The sequence below is a fragment of the Agrilus planipennis genome, unplaced genomic scaffold, assembly GCF_000699045.2.
Source record: "Agrilus planipennis isolate EAB-ADULT unplaced genomic scaffold, Apla_2.0 scaffold73, whole genome shotgun sequence".
In the NCBI taxonomy this organism is placed as follows: Eukaryota; Metazoa; Arthropoda; class Insecta; order Coleoptera; family Buprestidae; genus Agrilus; species Agrilus planipennis.
The window spans coordinates 370,284-391,701 of record NW_020439682.1 but is presented as its reverse complement, the minus strand read 5'-3'; the positions used below and the strand labels follow the sequence as shown (position 1 = coordinate 391,701).

At 32.5% G+C, this 21,418-nt stretch overlaps 2 protein-coding genes and 1 pseudogene across 5 annotated transcripts in view; 1 reads left to right on the top strand and 2 right to left on the bottom strand.

Annotated features, from left to right (window-relative positions):
- Window positions 1–20,707, top strand: part of LOC108732399 — a 175,877-nt gene extending 155,170 nt beyond the window's left edge. For 2 of the 4 annotated variants that reach the window (XM_025979446.1, XM_018463175.2), the window contains 3 exons: window positions 19,119–19,213; window positions 19,317–19,601; window positions 20,124–20,707. In XM_025979446.1, coding sequence (XP_025835231.1) covers window positions 19,135–19,213; window positions 19,317–19,601; window positions 20,124–20,599 — 840 coding nt within the window. In that variant the 5' untranslated portion in view covers window positions 19,119–19,134 and the 3' untranslated portion in view covers window positions 20,600–20,707. Of the gene's footprint in view, window positions 1–15,718; window positions 15,921–16,019; window positions 16,139–19,118; window positions 19,214–19,316; window positions 19,602–20,123 lie in introns of those variants that run through there. The other 2 variants (XM_018463172.2, XM_018463174.2) reach the window with 2 other exon arrangements.
- LOC108732377 lies at window positions 535–13,610 on the bottom strand (annotated as a pseudogene).
- On the bottom strand, window positions 9,916–12,169 carry LOC112905965 (lysosomal alpha-mannosidase-like). The gene is made up of 5 exons (XM_025979445.1): window positions 11,789–12,169; window positions 11,424–11,709; window positions 11,236–11,365; window positions 10,529–10,803; window positions 9,916–10,273 (listed from the first exon to the last, which is right to left on the bottom strand). The coding sequence occupies exons 1-5, from the start codon at window positions 12,055–12,057 to the stop codon at window positions 9,974–9,976; spliced, it is 1,260 nt and encodes a 419-aa protein (XP_025835230.1). The 5' UTR covers window positions 12,058–12,169; the 3' UTR covers window positions 9,916–9,973.
- Window positions 20,708–21,418: the final 711 nt, after the last annotated feature.

Here is a 21,418-nt window from a genome sequence, read left to right as displayed (position 1 = left end):
TAGAGAATTTCTAATTATATTTCAAATTGAAAATTTCCGTGAGTTTTCGTTTAAAATATTTTGTTTATTTTTTTAATAACAGTTGTCATAAAAAACAACCGTTTTGTCACCTAGTCACGTAATCGACATAAAGATTGTTTTTTTCGATATTTAAGTCGAAAATTGCAGCATCTACTGTTAATGTAAATAAACCTGATCGTTGTTAATCAACAGGTTTGCACCTTTATCAGCATAAAATAAACGGGCAATTTCATGCATTTTCTGTATATCGCATTAAAACACGACGACCAACATTCGTCACGGTCACGTGTGTCAAGGACGAGCCATACAAATATTAAAGGAAAAATGTTACGTCGATTGTGAAAAACCCTGTAATATGCTTAAAAACAAGATTAACTGATTACCGTGAAATTTAATACGATCAGATGTGCCATCTGATAAACAAGAAATCATTATTTAAAAAGGTTGACCTTTAAATTGAAATCTCTTTTCGTTAAAATAATCTTTTATTTGTTATCATTTGGGCTAAATAAATCAACTGTTATAGTCCAGACACGTTTCGTCGTAAAATGAGCCTGACATCTTCAGCGTGAGCGATTGACACGGATTCCGGCCGTGAAAGCCTACGTTGTTAAATAGTTACGGGAAGGTTTTTTCTTAAGTGGAAACGATAATGTCTCTGATGAAAGTTTTCTTTTATTATTATTATTATTATTTAAAAAAGATATTGTGAATTATTTTATTTGGATGTCAATAATGAATGTTCTTATTTGCATTGGTTTCAATTGTATTTTTAATTCTTCTAAGCGTTCAATGGAATATTCTTCATCTTCCTCCTCTTTTACAGTGTATGAGTAGACTTTAGATTTTTTCTTCCATATTTTCCATTCTGGATCGTGACTACCTCCATGAACTTTCTCTTCAACAGTTTCCTTGTCCGGCTTAAAATATAGACGTTCGTGTTCATCTAACCCTTGATTAGCCCCCAGCGTTGTTTCTCTGATTGATATTATTTCAAATGTCGTAAAGAGATCCTAAAAGAATTAATGAATGTTTTGTAATTAGCTAACGATAAGGGTTTCGTTCGCTGTAGCCGGGTGTTCATTATACAAGAATGTACTAGTTCTCATTATAGCCGATTGTTACTTAATTTTTGTTCCTTATAACCCTTGCTCCTTATGTTTTAACCAAAAATTCAAATGTTCTCGGAAACGACAACTAACAAACCACAAGACAATCCTAGTTCTTGTACTATTATTTTTTTGTTTTTTTTAATGATATTAACTTACATTGAAATCTACTGTTGCTGTCGTGGACCAATCAGGATGTTCGTTTATTTCGTAAACGTGCTCTAATCTAAGAAGGAAAGACGTTTCCGTCCAAGGTTCTAAAGTAAGAATTTGAACATTTGCAGGTAGAGATCTAGTTAAACCCTCAAACTGTAAGGTATGTTTCGCTTTGTAATCCTCGAAAGAAAGGTGATTTGTTGGAGACAAGAATGTCCAAGCCGATAACAGTTTTCGCTGTGCAATATCTTTTTGTTGATAGGTAGGACTATCACCTCCTAAAGTAGACAAAGACAAGAGGTGGTAAATAATTAATAGGTCGAATCTTAGGTAAATTAAGAACTGTTTTTATAAAGTCTTAGTATTCATAAAATTCCTGTTTCACTTCTATGATCGCGAACGGTTAATTTAGAAATTCGAAAAATATTTTTAAACATACACCATGTCTGGAGCGCGGCGCTGCATGGGTGCAAAATATGGACGGTAACTGGCGCGGAAATGATGAGGTTATAAATGAAGAGGTATTAGAAAGAATAGGAGAACAAAGGACTCTATGAAAATCAATAAGAAATAGACGAGATAGGTTAGTAGGACACCTTCTCAGGGATGATGCAGGGTTAGTTAGAGACATATCAGAAACAGTAACAGAGTTGCATTTTTGGTAACGCGAAATACAAAATTACAATTCTCTTGGGGTGACTAAGACTTACTGCGTGTGTTAATAAAAGAACCAGAATTAACATAATGTGACCCTCTCACCACAAGCCCCACCCCGTACGCCAATTCCTGTAATTCTTCTTCCACACCCAGGCCATCGTCTACTTTACTCTCCCTGTGGAGCTTTAAAATTGTTTATTAATAGAAATTTTCTTCATGATTGACATAGAAAATTCCTTACCATAAGTTCAACTTCTCCGTCATTTAAACTGGTTCCACTTTGACCTCTATCTGTAAGGACTGCCACTTCCAAATCGTTCTTCTCGTCTCGTATCAATATTTTTGACGTAATAGGATAATAGTTGGAAGAAATGTATTCATCGATACTGAAATTCCAACTCGGTCTGAAATCTCTTACCCTTTTCATAATTTCACGTCCATTAGAATCAGTGTAGAAAACGGAGTCGGTTTTCATGTTTGTCGTGTATCGTGTGATAATTTCTTTTCCGAGAACTTCGTACGAAGTACTATAAACGAACAAAACAAAAATAAATAGGAACCTTTTCAGCAGGAATTGATGTACCTAAAACCCATATTTTATTTTGATATTGTAACTATTGGTTCATTATAATCATCATTGTCATAAGGTCGTCAGTCCTAAGACTGGTTGGACACGCACCTCCACTCTTTCCTATTCTGAGTTAATCTTTGCATTAATATGTCTCTGACTAGACCTTCATGCCTGAGAAGGTGTCCTACCAACCTACCTCGCCTATTTTTTATTTACTTCCGTAGAGTCCTCTGTTCTCCTATTATTTCTAATATCTCTTTGTTTCTAACCTTCTCTATCCACGATGTCCTCATCATTGGCCTATCACACCACATTTTGAACGCTTCTAAACTTTTTTTTCCGCCACGCCCACCGCCCATGTTTCGCACCCGTACAGCGCCGCGCTCCAGGCATACACCTTTTACAATCTTCTTCCAATTTCCAAATTAACCGTTCGCGAGAATAGAAGTGATTTCCTTTTATAACAACATTATAGTCAGACGAATAAGATCTGGATTAGGTTACTGTTCGTAAATAGGAAAATGTAGGGATCGACTCTGGAGTGGAGGTGCACGTCCAACCAGTCTTTTGACTTTACTAATAACTAAACTTACCTTCGGGATCTAAAACATCGAATTCAGCGTTAACTATAGGTAACCGAACGTAATGATTTACACGACGACTTAACGGATTGTACACAGTCACCACAAAACTGTCTTGAGTTTCAGTGAATGAACATTGACTAATGTTGAAACGACACCCGTAGAAATATTCAGTAGCTTCGAGATCTAAATTTGGATCAATCGACAATTTACTGTAAGAAGAGATGTAGTAAGACCTTTGATAAAACTATGTTATGTGATTTATGTGNAGTATTCATGGTCTCATACAATACTTTTTTGTCAATACCGCTTCCATTGTATTTAAAGCTTTCTCTAACTCTAACTCGTGGATACCAAGAATGATTGCATTGGGTAATATAACATAATTCCGAGACCTTAAAGGTTAATTGGAGACATAGTAGAAGCAGAAACAAGATTATAGAGAGGAAGACGAATACGATCTGGATTAGGTTACTGTTCGTAAATAGGAAAATGTAGGGATCGACTCTGGAGTGGAGGTGCACGTCCAACCAGTGTTTTGACTTTACTAATAACTAAACTTACCTTCGGGATCTAAAACATCGAATTCAGCGTTAACTATAGGTAACCGAACGTAATGATTTACACGACGACTTAACGGATTGTACACAGTCACCACAAAACTGTCTTGAGTTTCAGTGAATGAACATTGACTAATGTTGAAACGACACCCGTAGAAATATTCAGTAGCTTCGAGATCTAAATTTGGATCAATCGATAATTTACTGCAATAAGAGATGTAGTAAGACCTTTGATAAAACTATGTTATGTGATTTATGTGATGTTAGGTACTTTAAAGCAGCTGATGTGACCATTGAACACTTGTCGAATCCTTCGGACAAAATTCGGGCATAATCTTTTGCAACGACTTGCTGTTCAGTTCCCGTTATGGCATCGTGGTGTTGCATGACACCCATTGCTTTCCTTAGGACGTCTACATTGTCTTTCACATCTTGATCTACGTCTGATAGTGCTGCCAGTTGCTTACAAACCTATCATTTCAAATAATAAAAGTACTACCTACTTACTGTAAGTTCTATCTGTAGAAAATTAGACATATTGATGTTAGTGTGTTATTCTAACCTGCAAGAAGTTGTTGCCATCTCTTTCGAAACGTTTTAATGTTGGACGAGAGGTATAATATCCAGTCCAATATCTATTTACTTCGGAAGCATAGGGGAAAAAATCAGTCGTCTGAACTAACCATTTCAAATCTCTTTTTTCGGACTCTTCGTGTACAGCTTTCAAATAACACGATGGAGTTGAATACAGTAAATTATATTTAGAACCTTCACTTTGTTCCTGATTGACGTACCTTAAATTATATAAAGACAAATTAATGTATATTGACTGTGATTGAAAATTTATAAAAAAACAAATCTTTTGGTGATGATGGGGTTTGCAAAATTATTTCATGTATGGCATCATAAAAAGTTCTTCTGTTGGTAATGTTCAATAGCTCAAGAAAAAGGACTTTGAAAGTCTAAATCTTCAAATCAAGTCAAATCAGAATCTTAAATGTCAACAAAAACAGTTCATTGTTAATCATTCTCTTTGAAAACCTTGAAGACCAAATAGAATACTCTGTAAAAACGTGTAAGCCAAATTCATAAAGCTTTGGAGCGAAGAGAATTCTCCATTTCCATTCTAGATCCGCCGCTGCCGTACACAATCTAAACGTCTATACACCAAAAGTGTTTGCTTACTTAATAAGTTTGTCCATGTTTTCAAAAGAACTACTGGCTTCCTGATAATTAAAATCGCCTCCCATTGTTACCAACAGATTATCGGTACGATAGACTTTATGCATGTCTTGTACATACTTGAGGAAGTTGATAACCTGAAGGTTGTAAAAAATACGTTATTCTTTTGCGGATGTTTATTAATAAATGACACGTCATATACCATTTCTTTCACGTTGTAATCCAAATCAGTTTCGTCCTGATCATTTATTGAATCATAACAGAAGACGCTGTCAAAACAAAATCCCGTAGGAGGTTGGTATAAATTATATAACACGCTGGTAAATATATCGCTTTGCGTTTCTAAAAATGTGTATTGTATTATTGTGCTATGCTTAGTACATAGTATTATTTTCGAATTGTTTTTTGTCATACGGTTGGCAATTAGGATCTGTGAGAGAACTTTTTCATCATATAGATAGATAAATACCTAGACTTGCGCTACTTCTCCAGACGATTTCTGCTGTTGACGAATTAAACTTGTATTCTTTATCTTGATGATCAATTCGTCCAAGAAATAGTCCGTCGAAACCCAACTGTGCAAAGATCGAAGCCATTTCGTTGCTGTGTCCAAATGGATCAATTTGCCAACCTATTTTTGGGCGACCACACTTTCCAAAGATATCATTCAACTTTCTAAAAATATATATTTCGAAACTGTAAGATACTTTAAGGTATTATCGTCTAAGTTACTTCAACCCCCATGTAAATTGATCAATTATTGATTGGTAATGAGTGATCGCCTCATCGTTCATACTCCAGGCTCCCCCGATTATTTCCAATTGACCGTTGTTGATGAATTTTTTAATTAAGGCTCTTCTATCGTCATTTTGTTCCAGCCACCATTTCCACAAATAAGCCATTTCCACGTAAATGAACCTATTTAAATGTAGAAGTTGATTTAGGCTTAGATTTAGACTGGATTTCCTGACTATTATTGATGAAATTCCCATGACTGACCAAGTTGAACTATTCAGTAATGGCGTTGGAGATCCTGCATTAACAACGTGAATTTCGTGGAGATGTCCCTTATGATAGGAGATAAAACACTTTTGACGATACAACTATCCGTCATGGGGGTTTCATCAATTTTGCATGGTTAGTATCCAGAAATCCAGTTTCTTCTATTCAAATTTGTAAGAAATATTTTATCACAAAAGTTTTGATTTGATGATATTACCTCCTAGAAGGATCCTTTCCCAGTGTATCAATTACAGAATTGATAATATCCCGTACTGAAGATTTATGAACATAATTCTTAGCTAAAATTAACTATAACAGTTAGTATAATTGATAATTAAAATTCGTCTCAAAAATGTTATCAATTCTTTTTCTGTAGTTTTCTATTACTCACCAAAGATATGGAACTCATTAATGTAATTAAATCATAAACAGGCATAAACTTAACAAAAACGTTTAAAATATTACATTAACTTGAATTAAACAATTTTATTTTAAGTATACAATGCTTTCAATTGTGATAACTTTTATTAGGTATGCATATATTTATCCGTATAATTTTATTAATGGTATACTTACTGCCGTAGTAATATTCGTCTACAGTTTTTATCCACCCCACGTCGTCGTGAGAGTGAGGCACTAAATGTACGTTTATATATCCCTCTTTAATAGGATTGCAACTCTAAAATTTTAATAATTCTTAGGGGTAAAAGCTATCTTTGACAATTTTAATTATCAAAACAAGTACAAAAGCTTCAAAACACTTTTATTTTTCGACGTATAGTCTTCGTTAAGAGTAAGAAGTTTCTATCAACGTGTAATAATTTTTTTTATTCGGTTACTGAATAATTCTTTCTATTTTCCTCGATTCAGGACTTGGTAGGTGCCTGCGCTGTAACGATTTGAGTTCTTTTGAATAGAGGAAAAAAATAAAAATCACAAGGCGCAAGATCGGGAGAGTAAGGAAGATGTGAAATCGGTTCAAACTTGACATGAACTAAACTCCTTCGATTTTTGCTTTTCTTCTCAGACCTTGAAAATAATAATTACATCTCGAACTATGAGGTGAACGGAATGAAAAATTTTTTTGCGCCATCTTCGTATTTACTTTTGTTGGCGTTCTGTAATTAGAATCTCGGCCTGTGCTCGTACGTAGATGGTATCATACGGTGAAATTTATTGACATGAATTTGTAGGAGTTATGGAAAAAAGAAAGGTTGGCGTAACATGAGAGACGCAAAAGAAATATTAAATGCATTATCTTATTATTAATTAATTTTAATTTTAAGTAGGTACCACTATGATTTAAACCACACTTGTGTACAGACATTAAATTGCCTCCCAGCAACGAAAATTGTGCAATATATGATTTAGTGTGTCATACGATTTAATTAATATTTAAATTTTCATGGATATTTGTGTGGTTATTTTAAATAATAATATTAATAATAAAATGATAATAAAAATTATCTACAGGTATTCACTAATAATAGCGAACGTGAGCCGAGCGTCTGTAGATATAATTCGACTTTAATCCTCAAAAAAAAAAGTAAATTAACAATTATTATTACATGTACTACCATTTTCCGAGATATATTCTACAGTACCTTGAGCATATCAAATTATTTTTTTTTTTGTTGAAGTACGTAAAATTATAAGAAACGATTGTGCAAGTATAAAAAAAGTTCACTGATCAGATTTCATTAAAAAGTAAATGTGATCGCATGATTTCAAATGATTGTTATTGTAAATCACATGTAAAATTAAACATTTTTCTAAACTATCGATGTCATATGGTAAATAAAAAACAAGTAATTATGGAGTGAAACTTTCTCTAATTAAAATATAAAATATAATCAAGTGCCAACGTTTCACCTTAAGGTGAACAGATTTCTTCAGGACTAAAAACATCAACAGTAAATATACAGTAAAGGAATCTTTTATTACTATTGTAAAGGAAAAAAGAAACCTTTACTCCATAAGTACCCTTGGGGGAGAATTAGTAACTGCATCTATATAGCAGATGTTATTCAAATCGTAATTTTTGAAAGTGTATATTTTCTACGCTTTTCATTGTAGTAATATTTTTAAACAATCGAAAATATATATGTATATTTGAATTCGAATCAGAAATATTGAAAACTATCTTCAGAATCGGTTTTCCATAACTTCGTCGGTTAAAAAATTTAAATGATGAAATTTTTCGCACAGATATATAACAATAAAGAAATAACTTAGATTTGGAACAATTGGAACAAAGGAACTCACTTTGTATCCACATGAATGGGTCTCTTCTTCTATTGGTAGGGATAAGATGAAGGAAATCGCCGAAAGAATAAACAACAAATTGTTGGTTGGAGAAAAACACCCCATTCTAGAATCGAAAATATTTTTAACAATAATTTCAAATACTTCAAATCATTGGAGTTTTCGAAAAGTTAATTGTTTAAAATTCGTAATTTGCAAACAATTTGATGATAATTTCACAATTGTTTCTTATTAAGCATTGGACCAACCTGTTACAACTGAAAATTGTTTTTTTGGGATTTATTTTGTGTTAGAAAAAATATACACTAAACTTTAGCCGACCTATAAGCAATAATTGAACTCACTAATCAAGATATTTCTACGAAAAACGATAACTTATCTCCTGAAATAAACATCAATTTTGCAAGCAAGTATAATAAGAAGATTTAAAGATATGTAATCGTAAAGACATAATTACCTTATTCCTTTGTATTCTAATAAGATTATTAATCTGTAATACATTTTTTAAGTACACTGCAGAGAATCAATTTTTAATTATCATCATCATCACAAAACATCGTCAGTCAGAGACTAGCTTGATACGTAACTCAACGTCTTCATATCTTTAGCCCGTCTTCGCATTTTCTTAAAACATCCCATGTCCTTAAGTATTTGCTAGCAATATCGTAGGGACATGGGACTTTGGGACATTGGAACTTTTCTCGAATCCAGATCTTGATAGCAGCTGCATTCACTTTATAGTCCTAGATGTAATAATTATTTCGGAGACCTCTCAAGGTTCATAAAAAAGTAAACATCGAGGGAATCGAATTCACGTAAAGTTTGAACCGATTTCACACCTTCCTTACTCTCCCGATCTTGCATACTGCGATTTTTATTTTCTCCTCTGTTCAAGAAATCTCAGGGATAATCATTGCAGCGCAGGCAGCTATCAAGTCTTGAATCGAGGAAAGTAGAAAGTTACTCTTATCGGTGACGACTATACGTCGAAAAATAAACGTTTTGAGGCTTGAGAATTGTACTTGTTTTGATGATTAAAATGGTCAAAGATAGCTTTTATACCTAAGAATTATTAACATTTCAGAGTTGCAATCCTATTAAAGAGGGATATATAAACGTACATTTAGTGCCTCACTCTCACGATGACTTGGGGTGGATAAAAACTGTAGACAATATTATTATAACAATAAAATTATGGGGATACATATATATCTAATAAATGTTATTATACAATCGAAAGCTTTGTGTAGTTAAAATAAAATTGTTCAATTCAAATCATCGTATTAAAACACATATGACCAACCTTCGTCATTGTTACGTGTGCCAAGGACGTGTCATACAAATATTAAAGGAAGAATGTTACATCGATTGTGAAAAACCCTGTAATGTGCTTAAAAACTAGATAAACTGATTACCGTGAAATTTAATACGATCAGATGTGCCATCTGATAAACAAGAAATCATTATTTAAAAAGGTTGACCTTTAAATTGAAATCTCTTTTCGTTAAAATAATCTTTTATTTGTTATCATAAATAAACTGNGAAATTTAATACGATCAAATGTGCCATCTGATAAACAAGAAATCATTATTTAAAAAGGTTGACCTTTAAATTGAAATCTCTTTTCGTTAAAATAATCTTTTATTTGTTATCATTTGGGCTAAATAAATCAACTGTTATAGTCCAGACACGTTTCGTCGTAAAATGAGCCTGACATCTTCAGCGTGAGCGATTGACACGGATTCCGGTCGTGAAAGCCTACGTTGTTAAATAGTTACGGGAAGGTTTTTTCTTAAGTGGAAACGATAATGTCTCTGATGAAAGTTTTCTTTTATTATTATTATTATTATTTAAAAAAGATATTGTGAATTATTTTATTTGGATGTCAATAATGAATGTTCTTATTTGCATTGGTTTCAATTGTATTTTTAATTCTTCTAAGCGTTCAATGGAATATTCTTCATCTTCCTCCTCTTTTACAGTGTATGAGTAGACTTTAGATTTTTTCTTCCATATTTTCCATTCTGGATCGTGACTACCTCCATGAACTTTCTCTTCAACAGTTTCCTTGTCCGGCTTAAAATATAGACGTTCGTGTTCATCTAACCCTTGATTAGCCCCCAGCGTTGTTTCTCTGATTGATATTATTTCAAATGTCGTAAAGAGATCCTAAAAGAATTAATGAATGTTTTGTAATTAGCTAACGATAAGGGTTTCGTTCGCTGTAGCCGGGTGTTCATTATACAAGAATGTACTAGTTCTCATTATAGCCGATTGTTACTTAATTTTTGTTCCTTATAACCCTTGCTCCTTATGTTTTAACCAAAAATTCAAATGTTCTCGGAAACGACAACTAACAAACCACAAGACAATCCTAGTTCTTGTACTATTATTTTTTTGTTTTTTTTAATGATATTAACTTACATTGAAATCTACTGTTGCTGTCGTGGACCAATCAGGATGTTCGTTTATTTCGTAAACGTGCTCTAATCTAAGAAGGAAAGACGTTTCCGTCCAAGGTTCTAAAGTAAGAATTTGAACATTTGCAGGTAGAGATCTAGTTAAACCCTCAAACTGTAAGGTATGTTTCGCTTTGTAATCCTCGAAAGAAAGGTGATTTGTTGGAGACAAGAATGTCCAAGCCGATAACAGTTTTCGCTGTGCAATATCTTTTTGTTGATAGGTAGGACTATCACCTCCTAAAGTAGACAAAGACAAGAGGTGGTAAATAATTAATAGGTCGAATCTTAGGTAAATTAAGAACTGTTTTTATAAAGTCTTAGTATTTATAAAATTCCTGTTTCACTTCTATGATCGCGAACGGTTAATTTAGAAATTCGAAAAATATTTTTAAACATACACCATGTCTGGAGCGCGGCGCTGCATGGGTGCAAAATATGGACGGTAACTGGCGCGGAAATGATGAGGTTATAAATGAAGAGGTATTAGAAAGAATAGGAGAACAAAGGACTCTATGAAAATCAATAAGAAATAGACGAGATAGGTTAGTAGGACACCTTCTCAGGGATGATGCAGGGTTAGTTAGAGACATATCAGAAACAGTAACAGAGTTGCATTTTTGGTAACGCGAAATACAAAATTACAATTCTCTTGGGGTGACTAAGACTTACTGCGTGTGTTAATAAAAGAACCAGAATTAACATAATGTGACCCTCTCACCACAAGCCCCACCCCGTACGCCAATTCCTGTAATTCTTCTTCCACACCCAGGCCATCGTCTACTTTACTCTCCCTGTGGAGCTTTAAAATTGTTTATTAATAGAAATTTTCTTCATGATTGACATAGAAAATTCCTTACCATAAGTTCAACTTCTCCATCATTTAAACTGGTTCCACTTTGACCTCTATCTGTAAGGACTGCCACTTCCAAATCGTTCTTCTCGTCTCGTATCAATATTTTTGACGTAATAGGATAATAGTTGGAAGAAATGTATTCATCGATACTGAAATTCCAACTCGGTCTGAAATCTCTTACCCTTTTCATAATTTCACGTCCATTAGAATCGGTGTAGAAAACGGAGTCGGTTTTCATGTTTGTCGTGTATCGTGTGATAATTTCTTTTCCGAGAACTTCGTACGAAGTACTATAAACAAACAAAAACAAATATTCAATAATAAATACATTTGTATATCGTATATTATTAAATAGAATCATATTCGTACATGTTGGGAATCGGTCCAACTATCCAATCGAATTCAACATAGTTTTCGTTCTTGTAGACGCGAATCGTTTGACTGATCCAATCGTTAAACATTTGCTGGATTTCCGAAACTAAATTTCCTTCGTATTCTTCCACTATTGGATTATCAGTAATGACGTTGAAATCATTTTCAATGGGGTGGAATACGTAAGCTCCTGAAGAGCTGTAATAATCTAACGAGCCTTCATAGTAGAAAAATTGTTGCTTCATTGGTATATAATTGTCATTCATGTTGATTCCAGTTAAAAGACCTGTTTCCTCACTATAAGAAAACCCCACTTCGCCCTTGTAAATTTCAATATCGCCATTGGCAATTTTATGAATCTAAATTTGAATAAAAACAAATAGCAATTGGAAAATTTTGTAAAACAGATATCTTACATTTGATTTATACTTTTTTGGGATTTTGTGAGACTGTTGTTCAGTTTTGGAAACATAGAAGCTTTTGAAACCTAGCGGAGGTAGATTCTCAGCCAAAAACAGTAACTCGTGGCTAGCAATACTTTGTCTGCCAGGAATATTAAAGATTGCTTCAGCTAAAGGAACCTTTTCAGCAGGAATTGATGTACCTAAAACCCATATTTAATTTTGATATTGCAATTATTGGTTCATCATAATCATCATCATCATAAGGTCGTCAGTCCTAAGACTGGTAGGACACGCACCTCCACTCTTTCCGATCCTGAGCTAATCTTCGCATTTCCCCAAATCTTTCCCTCTACTCTTCCTAACTCCTGTTTCTGTCTCTAATATGTCTCTGACAAGACCTTCATGCCTGGAAAGGTGTCGTACCAACCTATCTCGCCTATTTCTTATTGACTTCCATAGTCCTCTGTTCTCCTATTCTTTCTAATATCTCTTTATTTCTAACCTTCTCTATCCTCATCATCCGCCTATAACACCACATTTCGAACGCTTCTAAACTTTCCTTTTCCGTCACGTCCACCGTCCATGTTTCGCACCCGTAGAGCGCCGTGCTCCAAACATACACCTTTTACAATTTCTTTCGAATTTCTAAATTATCCGTTCGAGAGCATAGAAGTGCCTTCCTTTTATTGAAGGCGTCTCGACCCTGCGCTATCCTCTGCTTTATATCCCTACTACTCCTTCCGTCCTTGCTTAACTGACTTCCTAGATACCTAAAACCACCACTTCTTCTAATTTTTCGTCTCTTATCTTTATATTTACTCTTTCCCTACTTGTTCTTCCCTTGCATACCAGTATTTCTGGTCTCATACAATACTTTTTTGTCAATACCGCTTCCATTGTATTTAAAGCTTTCTCTAACTCTAACTCTTGGATACCAAGAATGATTGCATTGGGTAATATAACATAATTCCGAGACCTTAAAGGTTAATTGGAGACATAGTAGAAGCAGAAACAAGATTATAGAGAGGAAGACGAATACGATCTGGATTAGGTTACTGTTCGTAAACAGGAAAATGTAGGGATCGACTCTGGAGTGGAGGTGCACGTCCAACCAGTGTTTTGACTTTACTAATAACTAAACTTACCTTCGGGATCTAAAACANTTGGTTGGAGAAAAACACCCCATTCTAGAATCGAAAATATTTTTAACAATAATTTCAAATACTTAAAATCATTGGAGTTTTCGAAAAGTTAATTGTTTAAAATTCCTAATTGGCAAACAATTTCATGATAATTTGACAATTATTTCATTTTACCAACCTGTTACAACTGAAAATTATTTTTTGGTATTTATTTTGTGTTAGGAAAAATATTCACCAAACTTTAACCGACCTATAAGCAATAATTGAACTCACTAATCAAGATATTTCTAATAAATAAGCACTTACGAAAAACGATAACTTATCTTCTGAAATAAACATTAATTTTGCAAGCACGTATAATAAGAAGAAGATTTAAAGATATCTAATCGTAAGGACATTATTACCTGATTTTTTTTGTATCCTATTAAGATTATAAATCTGGAATACATTTAACTTTTTTGAACACACTTCAGAGAATAAATTTTTAATTAACATTATCATCATCATCATCACCAAAGATCGTCAATAAGACACTACCATGATACGTAAGTCAACGTCTGGGACATTGGAACTTTTCTGGAATCCAGGACTTGATAGCTGCTTTCACCTCATAGTCCGAGGTGTAATTATTATTTCGGAAAAAAAAATAATAAAAATCGAGGGAATTGAGTTCACGTGAAGTTTGAACAAATTTCACACCTTTAGTCCTCCGGTCCTGGACCCTACGCCTTTTTTTCTTCTATTCAAGAGATCTCAGGGATAATAAGTCCAGAATCGAGGAAAGTAGAAAGAATTATTCAGTGACCGAATAAAAAAAATTGTTACACGTTGACAAAAATCAGTTAATCTTAACGGTGACTACATGGAAAAATAAATATATTCTGAAGCTTAAGAATTGTACTTGTTTTGATAATTAAAATTGTCAAAGATAGCTTTTGAACCTAAGAATTAGAGTTGCAATCCTATTAAAGAGGGATATATAAACGTACATTTAGTGCCTCGTTCTAACGATGACATGGGGTGGTTAAAAACTGTAGACAGTAAGTATACCATTAATAAAATTATGGGGATACATATATACCTCAAAAAGTGCCAAAAGGTCGTAATTAGGGTTGTCACCTTTTCAGGCTTTACTAAAGTATTTCTCGACTAAATGGTTCAAAAAAAAAGTACTCAGCATAAAAATAAAGTATTTTATTTTTTGTTTTTAAAAACATATTTTTTGTTACACCTAGCAGCCAGTAACAAATTGCTGTCGCTCTTAAATACATTAATAGCCTCTAAACATGGCAAACAAAGATTTAAGTAAACTAAAAGTTCATTTTTAATTAGTTTTAATGAAGCTTTATTCCTGTCGTCCCGCCACTTTGCGTTCATAACAGAGAATACTCTTTCTGTAAATGCTGAAGTGGCCGGAACGGACAGCAAAAGTGACACTACTTTGAACAGATTTGGGAAATCAGGTTGTTCCGTAAATATGGCTTGCCATTTTTCTGTGCAATATTATTGATGTAAAAATACTCTGAATTTCGAATAATCGCTTACAAAATTACGATGTTTACTTAAGGCCTTAAATAAAGTATTTTTGCGTACTTTATGTGTCTTGTAAAGTATAACGTACGCACAGTCGAAATAGAGTACAATACTTTATAATAAAGTACGGATGGCAACCCTAGTCGTAATTCTGAGTCGCGATTTTCTAAAAATTACAAAATCTTGAATAATCTGCCTAATTGTTTTATAAATTAACGTAAACTTCTAGAAATCATGTGCTGGGCAGTAATATATATAAAAGAGAGCATCTTCCACAAATATCACTAAAAATCACCCTCAAAATACCTATAGTTTTGGTTCTTCATAAATCTAGCCTTTTGTAACACGAAAAACGAGATTCCATGCCTATAAATATTTTGGAATACTAACTGTTTCTAATGTATAGGTCAATATTGCACATGTATCTGTATTTTAAACAAGTTTCCACGTTAGTTATTGTTATAGTATCCAAGAATAATAGAATAAATTAAACTGTAACACGAATGAATCCAATTTAAAAAAGAAAACAAAACAAAATTGAGCATTCATTTAATCCAATTAACTTTGTTGGTATAGAAAATGTGTTCCGTTGTTGATATATACATATAAACACGTAATTACCGAGGAAGGGGAAATGTTAAATTAGCATAAAAACATAAGTGCTTGGTATTTTTGCGAAAAAATTGAAAAAAAACAGCCGTCATCACGTTTATGTTATCAGCAAATCCAAAACGAATGTCGAATTCTAGTAACTGAATCATATCGTCCTTAAAAAAAATATTTCTTTTAACATATATATAAATATATATGTCTTCAAAGGAAATCTGTATTGAACACATATGTGTTGCGAGCTATTAACTGCAGCCCACCAGCGTAAATGAGTAATTTTGAAACGTGAACGACGGGTTTGCTATTGAAGCACAATAAATAAAGAAGTTTCTCATTCTATGTTGTGTAGTTTGACCGAATGCTTAAATTGAATCGATTCATCGGCTGAGTGTTGAATTAATTTTATTTCTTTTCGGTTAATTTCGTAATCAATCATCCAAGGTAAGCCAAGTTAGCCATCAAGTTCAAAGCCATACATTAAATAAATAACGCAGAAACGTTGCTCGCAAAACGCTTAAAATTGAACAACGTCGTACATTTAGTTTGATCACGGTAAATTTAATTTTGACGTGCAGTGCGGAATTTTGCTGTAGTTACCACCTATGTGCAGTTTGCAGTCAATTGTAAACAACGTTATCTTGAAGTAGTTTGAATATTAGTTATGTACTTTCTGTCTTTTTACAAAAATTATAACAAAATGTAGTAGTAGGTAGCTGCAATACTTACCGTAGCCGAAATAAATTTTAACAATAACTTCTATTAAATATACATTTACAAGGTGGCCCAAAAAGTACGCAATATGCTCATTGTTTACAAACTATAAATTTAATCGAAAAATTTTTAATACAAGATTGTGTCATCGAAATTTAATTTACTGTGCAGAATGTTCGAAAATAGAAGAAATTAGATTACGTTTAAGTCCATTCGAAAAAAGTTATTGGAAAAAGTTGTCCAGAATTCCAAAATTTGGGGCTATGCAAACAATCGCGGCGATATTCAAACGTTTTTTGATTCCGTTCAAGTAATTTGACTTGAAAAAACAAAACATTTGAATATCGCCGCGTTTTTTTGTACAGCCCCATACTGTGGCATTCCGAATAACTTTTTCCAATTGGAGTCACACTTCAATAAAAAAGGAAAGAGAAACGTACTAAGTATAAAAATTGTGAGTTTTGTTTAATGTACACTAATTTTATTGATCATTCTTTATAGTAGAAATTTACGACAATCAGTAAGTACCTCTTAAATACTTTTGTATTTCATTTTGTCAGTTTTTCGTAAACCAAAAAACCAAAAATTTTATTTGTTTTATCTTCTCGGGGAAGATTAATAACCTACTTTGTTTTGCAGTATTTATCATTATAATTTTATGTATTTCTTTTTGCAAATGCGTCATGGAATTACTTTAAGTTGTTTGAAAATATCGATAAATACATATATTATTAATGACCTTATTCGGATACACCAAAACATCGATCACGTCCTTTATATTAAAATAAGTTGGAATTCCCATAAGTTATCATCAGCCAAATCGTAACATAAATAATTCGAAATGCATAATTTAGTTTAATCTGTCGTAATAATCTGTCAATTACCTCAAAGGTCAATTTTATATTCGTTCGATGATTAATACCAGGTCGAAGCATGCAATAAAAAACTCATCGCAGTTTAATTTATTGGATTACTTCTTTGCTCTGTTTTTTAATTAAAATATGATGTAATGGCTATTCACAGTATCCTGAAACCTTGGCAGTTCATACTTCAAACGCCTTAGCATCACTTATTATAATATGTACGATAATAAGATACATGTACATTAATTAACTTTTTACACTAATTAGACCAGGCACGTTAAACATTTTGCTAAGCTTTATTTGTATGATTTATATTGTTAAAGATGCTTAGTACTGTCAAATAATTATCTGATTTTTTTTAATGTCATTTCATTAATTGTTATTATTAATCATTTTTTATTAGCAATTAATGAATATTTGAGCTTTACAATAATCTTATTGTTAAATTTAAAGTGGCCGTAATAAAACAAACGTTTATGAGAACTTTTTGATTTCTAAACTATTATACATGATAATAACTTAAATACTTAAATAAATTCAGTCGCACAGTTTACTGATAGGATAACTTTAACTTGACGTGGCAATTACCATTTATTTTAACTATACAAAACTTTTATTAGCTTCCGTCCTTGCTTAACTGACTTCCTAGATACCTAAAACCACCACTTCTTCTAATTTTTCGTCTCTTATCTTTATATTTACTCTTTCCCTACTTGTTCTTNAGCAATTAATGAATATTTGAGCTTTACAATAATCTTATTGTTAAATTTAAAGTGGCCGTAATAAAACAAACGTTTATGAGAACTTTTTGATTTCTAAACTATTATACATGATAATAACTTAAATACTTAAATAAATTCAGTCGCACAGTTTACTGATAGGATAACTTTAACTTGACGTGGCAATTACCATTTATTTTAACTATAAATAATAATCACAGGCAGACATTTTAATAACCGTAAAAAGTTATGCAACACTTATACAATACATTATAAACATTATTTTGTTTATAGAAGTTAACGTCTGGTATGAATCTGAAAATTATATTAATAGGTATTAGAAGTAGAAAGAAGAGAAAAGTGGTAAATATTAATTAAAAATTAAGAGGAAGACATCCCCTAATCACCACAAAAAACTTAATTTGAGCAGACACGTGTTTCGCCCACTTCAAACGTCGCCATTATCAACGCGAGACTGATAATGTTCACGTATGAAGTGGGCGAAACACGTGTCCGCTCAAATAAAGTTTTTTGTGGTGATTAGGGGTGAGTTTTCCGTTTAATTTTTAATAGGTATTAGGTTTTACCCGCGGCTTCGCTCGCGTTGATCATCTACGACCACATAAAACTAATTTTACAGAGTATCCTTTTTCTGGATAAAAAGTACCCTATGTCCTTTTCTGTATCCCTAATAATGTGTGTAAAAAATTTCATGATATATTTTATCCGCCGCTTTAAATACGTGTCCAAAATCATCGCATCGAAGACCACACGAAAGAATTACATTCATATATGTAAAACAAGGTACTTATGAATGATTTTTATTTTGTACACATTCCAATGATACAGGTTTCATTTCCCCATCTTATATTTTAAATACCCAAAAAACAAGTATACTAGAAGCTTCGATATTCACGTGTATTGTATTTAATAGCTCCAACCGATATGCCGGTGCAATACTTATCAATATCAAACACAATGTATTAAAAACTTTCCACACGAAAAGTATTCTATTTTTAAACTGTAATAAATGTAAAAAATCTGAGCGATTAACAGCGGACTTTTTTTTTATTAAATCACGTCATATTCCTATTTTAGTTAAATATTCCGCTGCAGTACCTAACAAAGACAGCAGATGAGTAAAATTATCACATTTGTATATGCATGTTAATATTAACATAAAGTTGATTGTTTTAACGTTTTAAACTAGTCGTATCCAAACGTACAGCAACAGTTTGTGCTTATGTCTATAACTTTTTATTTTGAATGTTAAATATACACCTGAAAATATTTACAATTTATTTTTATAACAAAATAAATATACTAAATAAAATTTTTATTTGCAGATTTTGAACAACAAAAATGGGGATAATTTCCTATTTTACATGGATTGCATTTTTACTTTATTCCGTTCAGGCAACTGGTTCCATTGAGGATTTCGGTAAACACCTAAATTAAATTATTGTAAAGAATTATTTCTGGCATCTTTTTGTAAATATATGTATACAAACAAAAAGGAAATCGGTTTTCCTTCCCCGTTTCAGACGACTCATTCGAAGATTTTATGGAAAAGGAATTTGAAAATGAACAGGATTTTACACATCCATTCCGATTCACTGATTCTTTTCCATTTAAACGTAATAAGTTTGACCTAGGACAACGAATCGCTGCGGAGGTGCAACGCCATTTGAGCCCTTTGAAAAACTTACAAGCGTCGATACAGGCAGAGGTAAATGAGAAATTGGAACCCGTCCGTGCTTTGGAGATAATGTCAAAAATGACCAGAGGAGTCGGTGGAACAACCGTCATCGTCTACACTTCTCCTAAACGTAAGTTTAATCACAATATGTATTTAAAATATTTAATTAAAATAATCTTTTCAACCAGTTTTAATAGATTGATTTTCTGATACAATATTAAAAAGAGGCGTGCAATACTCATGTGCGCTTCTTCACTTCTATTTACGTATTTATTTGGCCAATAATATGATTATGTATCATATATAAGAAATATCTATCATTATAGTTAACAGTTGACAGTTGCGCGCGCAACTTCCGTCCCATGATAAAATTTGATTGTCAGCGCGCCAAAGCAGATATTTCAATAAATTTCTAAATTCAACACTTTTCAAATGTTCCTACGTAATGTCTAGTAATAAAAAAATACTGGACAAGTACAAATTTGATTGGTAAACATCGAAATCTCACAATAAGGATTTCTTTCTACATTCTTTGGTAACAAAATAATCTCATGAGGAAATTAGCATAGAACAAAAAGCATCTTAAAAATATCCTCTGCAAATTGGTATTAGTTTTTTTTGTTTGAATGATTAAGAAAAACTTTATTTGCAGCTACCAAACTGCTGGTCAAAAATGGCGAAATATACATATGTACAGCCGATAAAATAGATGATGCTCCAATGTGCGCTTCGAAAAAACTATTTTCTATAAAAGACAAGGAAGATTATTGTTATAGTCGAACATATGCTCTTGGAAATGATAACATTTGTATCGCAAATTCCGCGAACGCCGGCATATCAGTTGTTGTATTCAATAATAAATTTATTTGCCATACTGATAACGACCACGAAAAGCTCGTACTAAAAATTAGCGAATATAAAAAATTATGTGGGAGAAATCCTTGGGATGTGTTCTTCACTTATTATCCCGATAAGTCGGATCCTTCAGCAGTTAAAATACCCAACGACAATCCATACGTTTCTTGCACCCAAACGAAAAATGGGGGATGTTTCTTTAAGGGAGATAGCATTTATGGAAAGAACTTTGCCTCAATGGGAAATAATGTAAATATCGTACAAACTTTTTAATGAATTAATTTTTGAAATATGTATATTTTACGTCTCAGTAATGTTTTTATCGATAACATTGTTTATTAACTTTTTATGTTTCCGTAAATAAACAAGAACTTCATAATTTTGATTATTTGCGATTCCTCGGTTCTAATATCAATTTTTGACATTCATTCTGCACATAATTAATCATTTAGGATTAAATAAAAAAGCAATTTCATTAATTCGACAATTAATCAAAAGTTTATCCTTTTAAAATGTACAATAGACACTGATACAGTGAACGAAAAAACAATGATCTATGTGAATACAGGAATAAAGTAACATCTCTCCAGTTTCCATCTAATACGACTGGGGAAGTACCTAATATATATCTGGGATTTACAACAATGGCACAAAGGACGAAATATCAATTGCCGATTCCACATATAGTTTGTTCACAGTATACGGAGGTCTAGCATAATTAATGTACTGGGTTTCCGTTATTCCATGTTTAAACTATCGCTAATCTACTATTTCTATTTAAAGGCACTTTCGTTAAAGCATCGAACATTATCTAAAATGCCCTCAATACTTTTGCATCAGAAAATATTTCTTTTTTTATTTGCAATCCCTAAATTGATTTTATATCATTAAAAATATTTCTTATCTAACATTTTATGTAGATAAAAAGGGTTCATTAAAGCATTCAGAATCAGTTATAATTTTGTAGCGTTTGTAATTTACAAATTAGTGGTAATATTTTACTCAAATTTAATCACAACAATTTAAACAAACAAAGGCAATTTCTATCGCGAATAAAAAGAGACCACCGTATATTTAATTATAATATCAAAC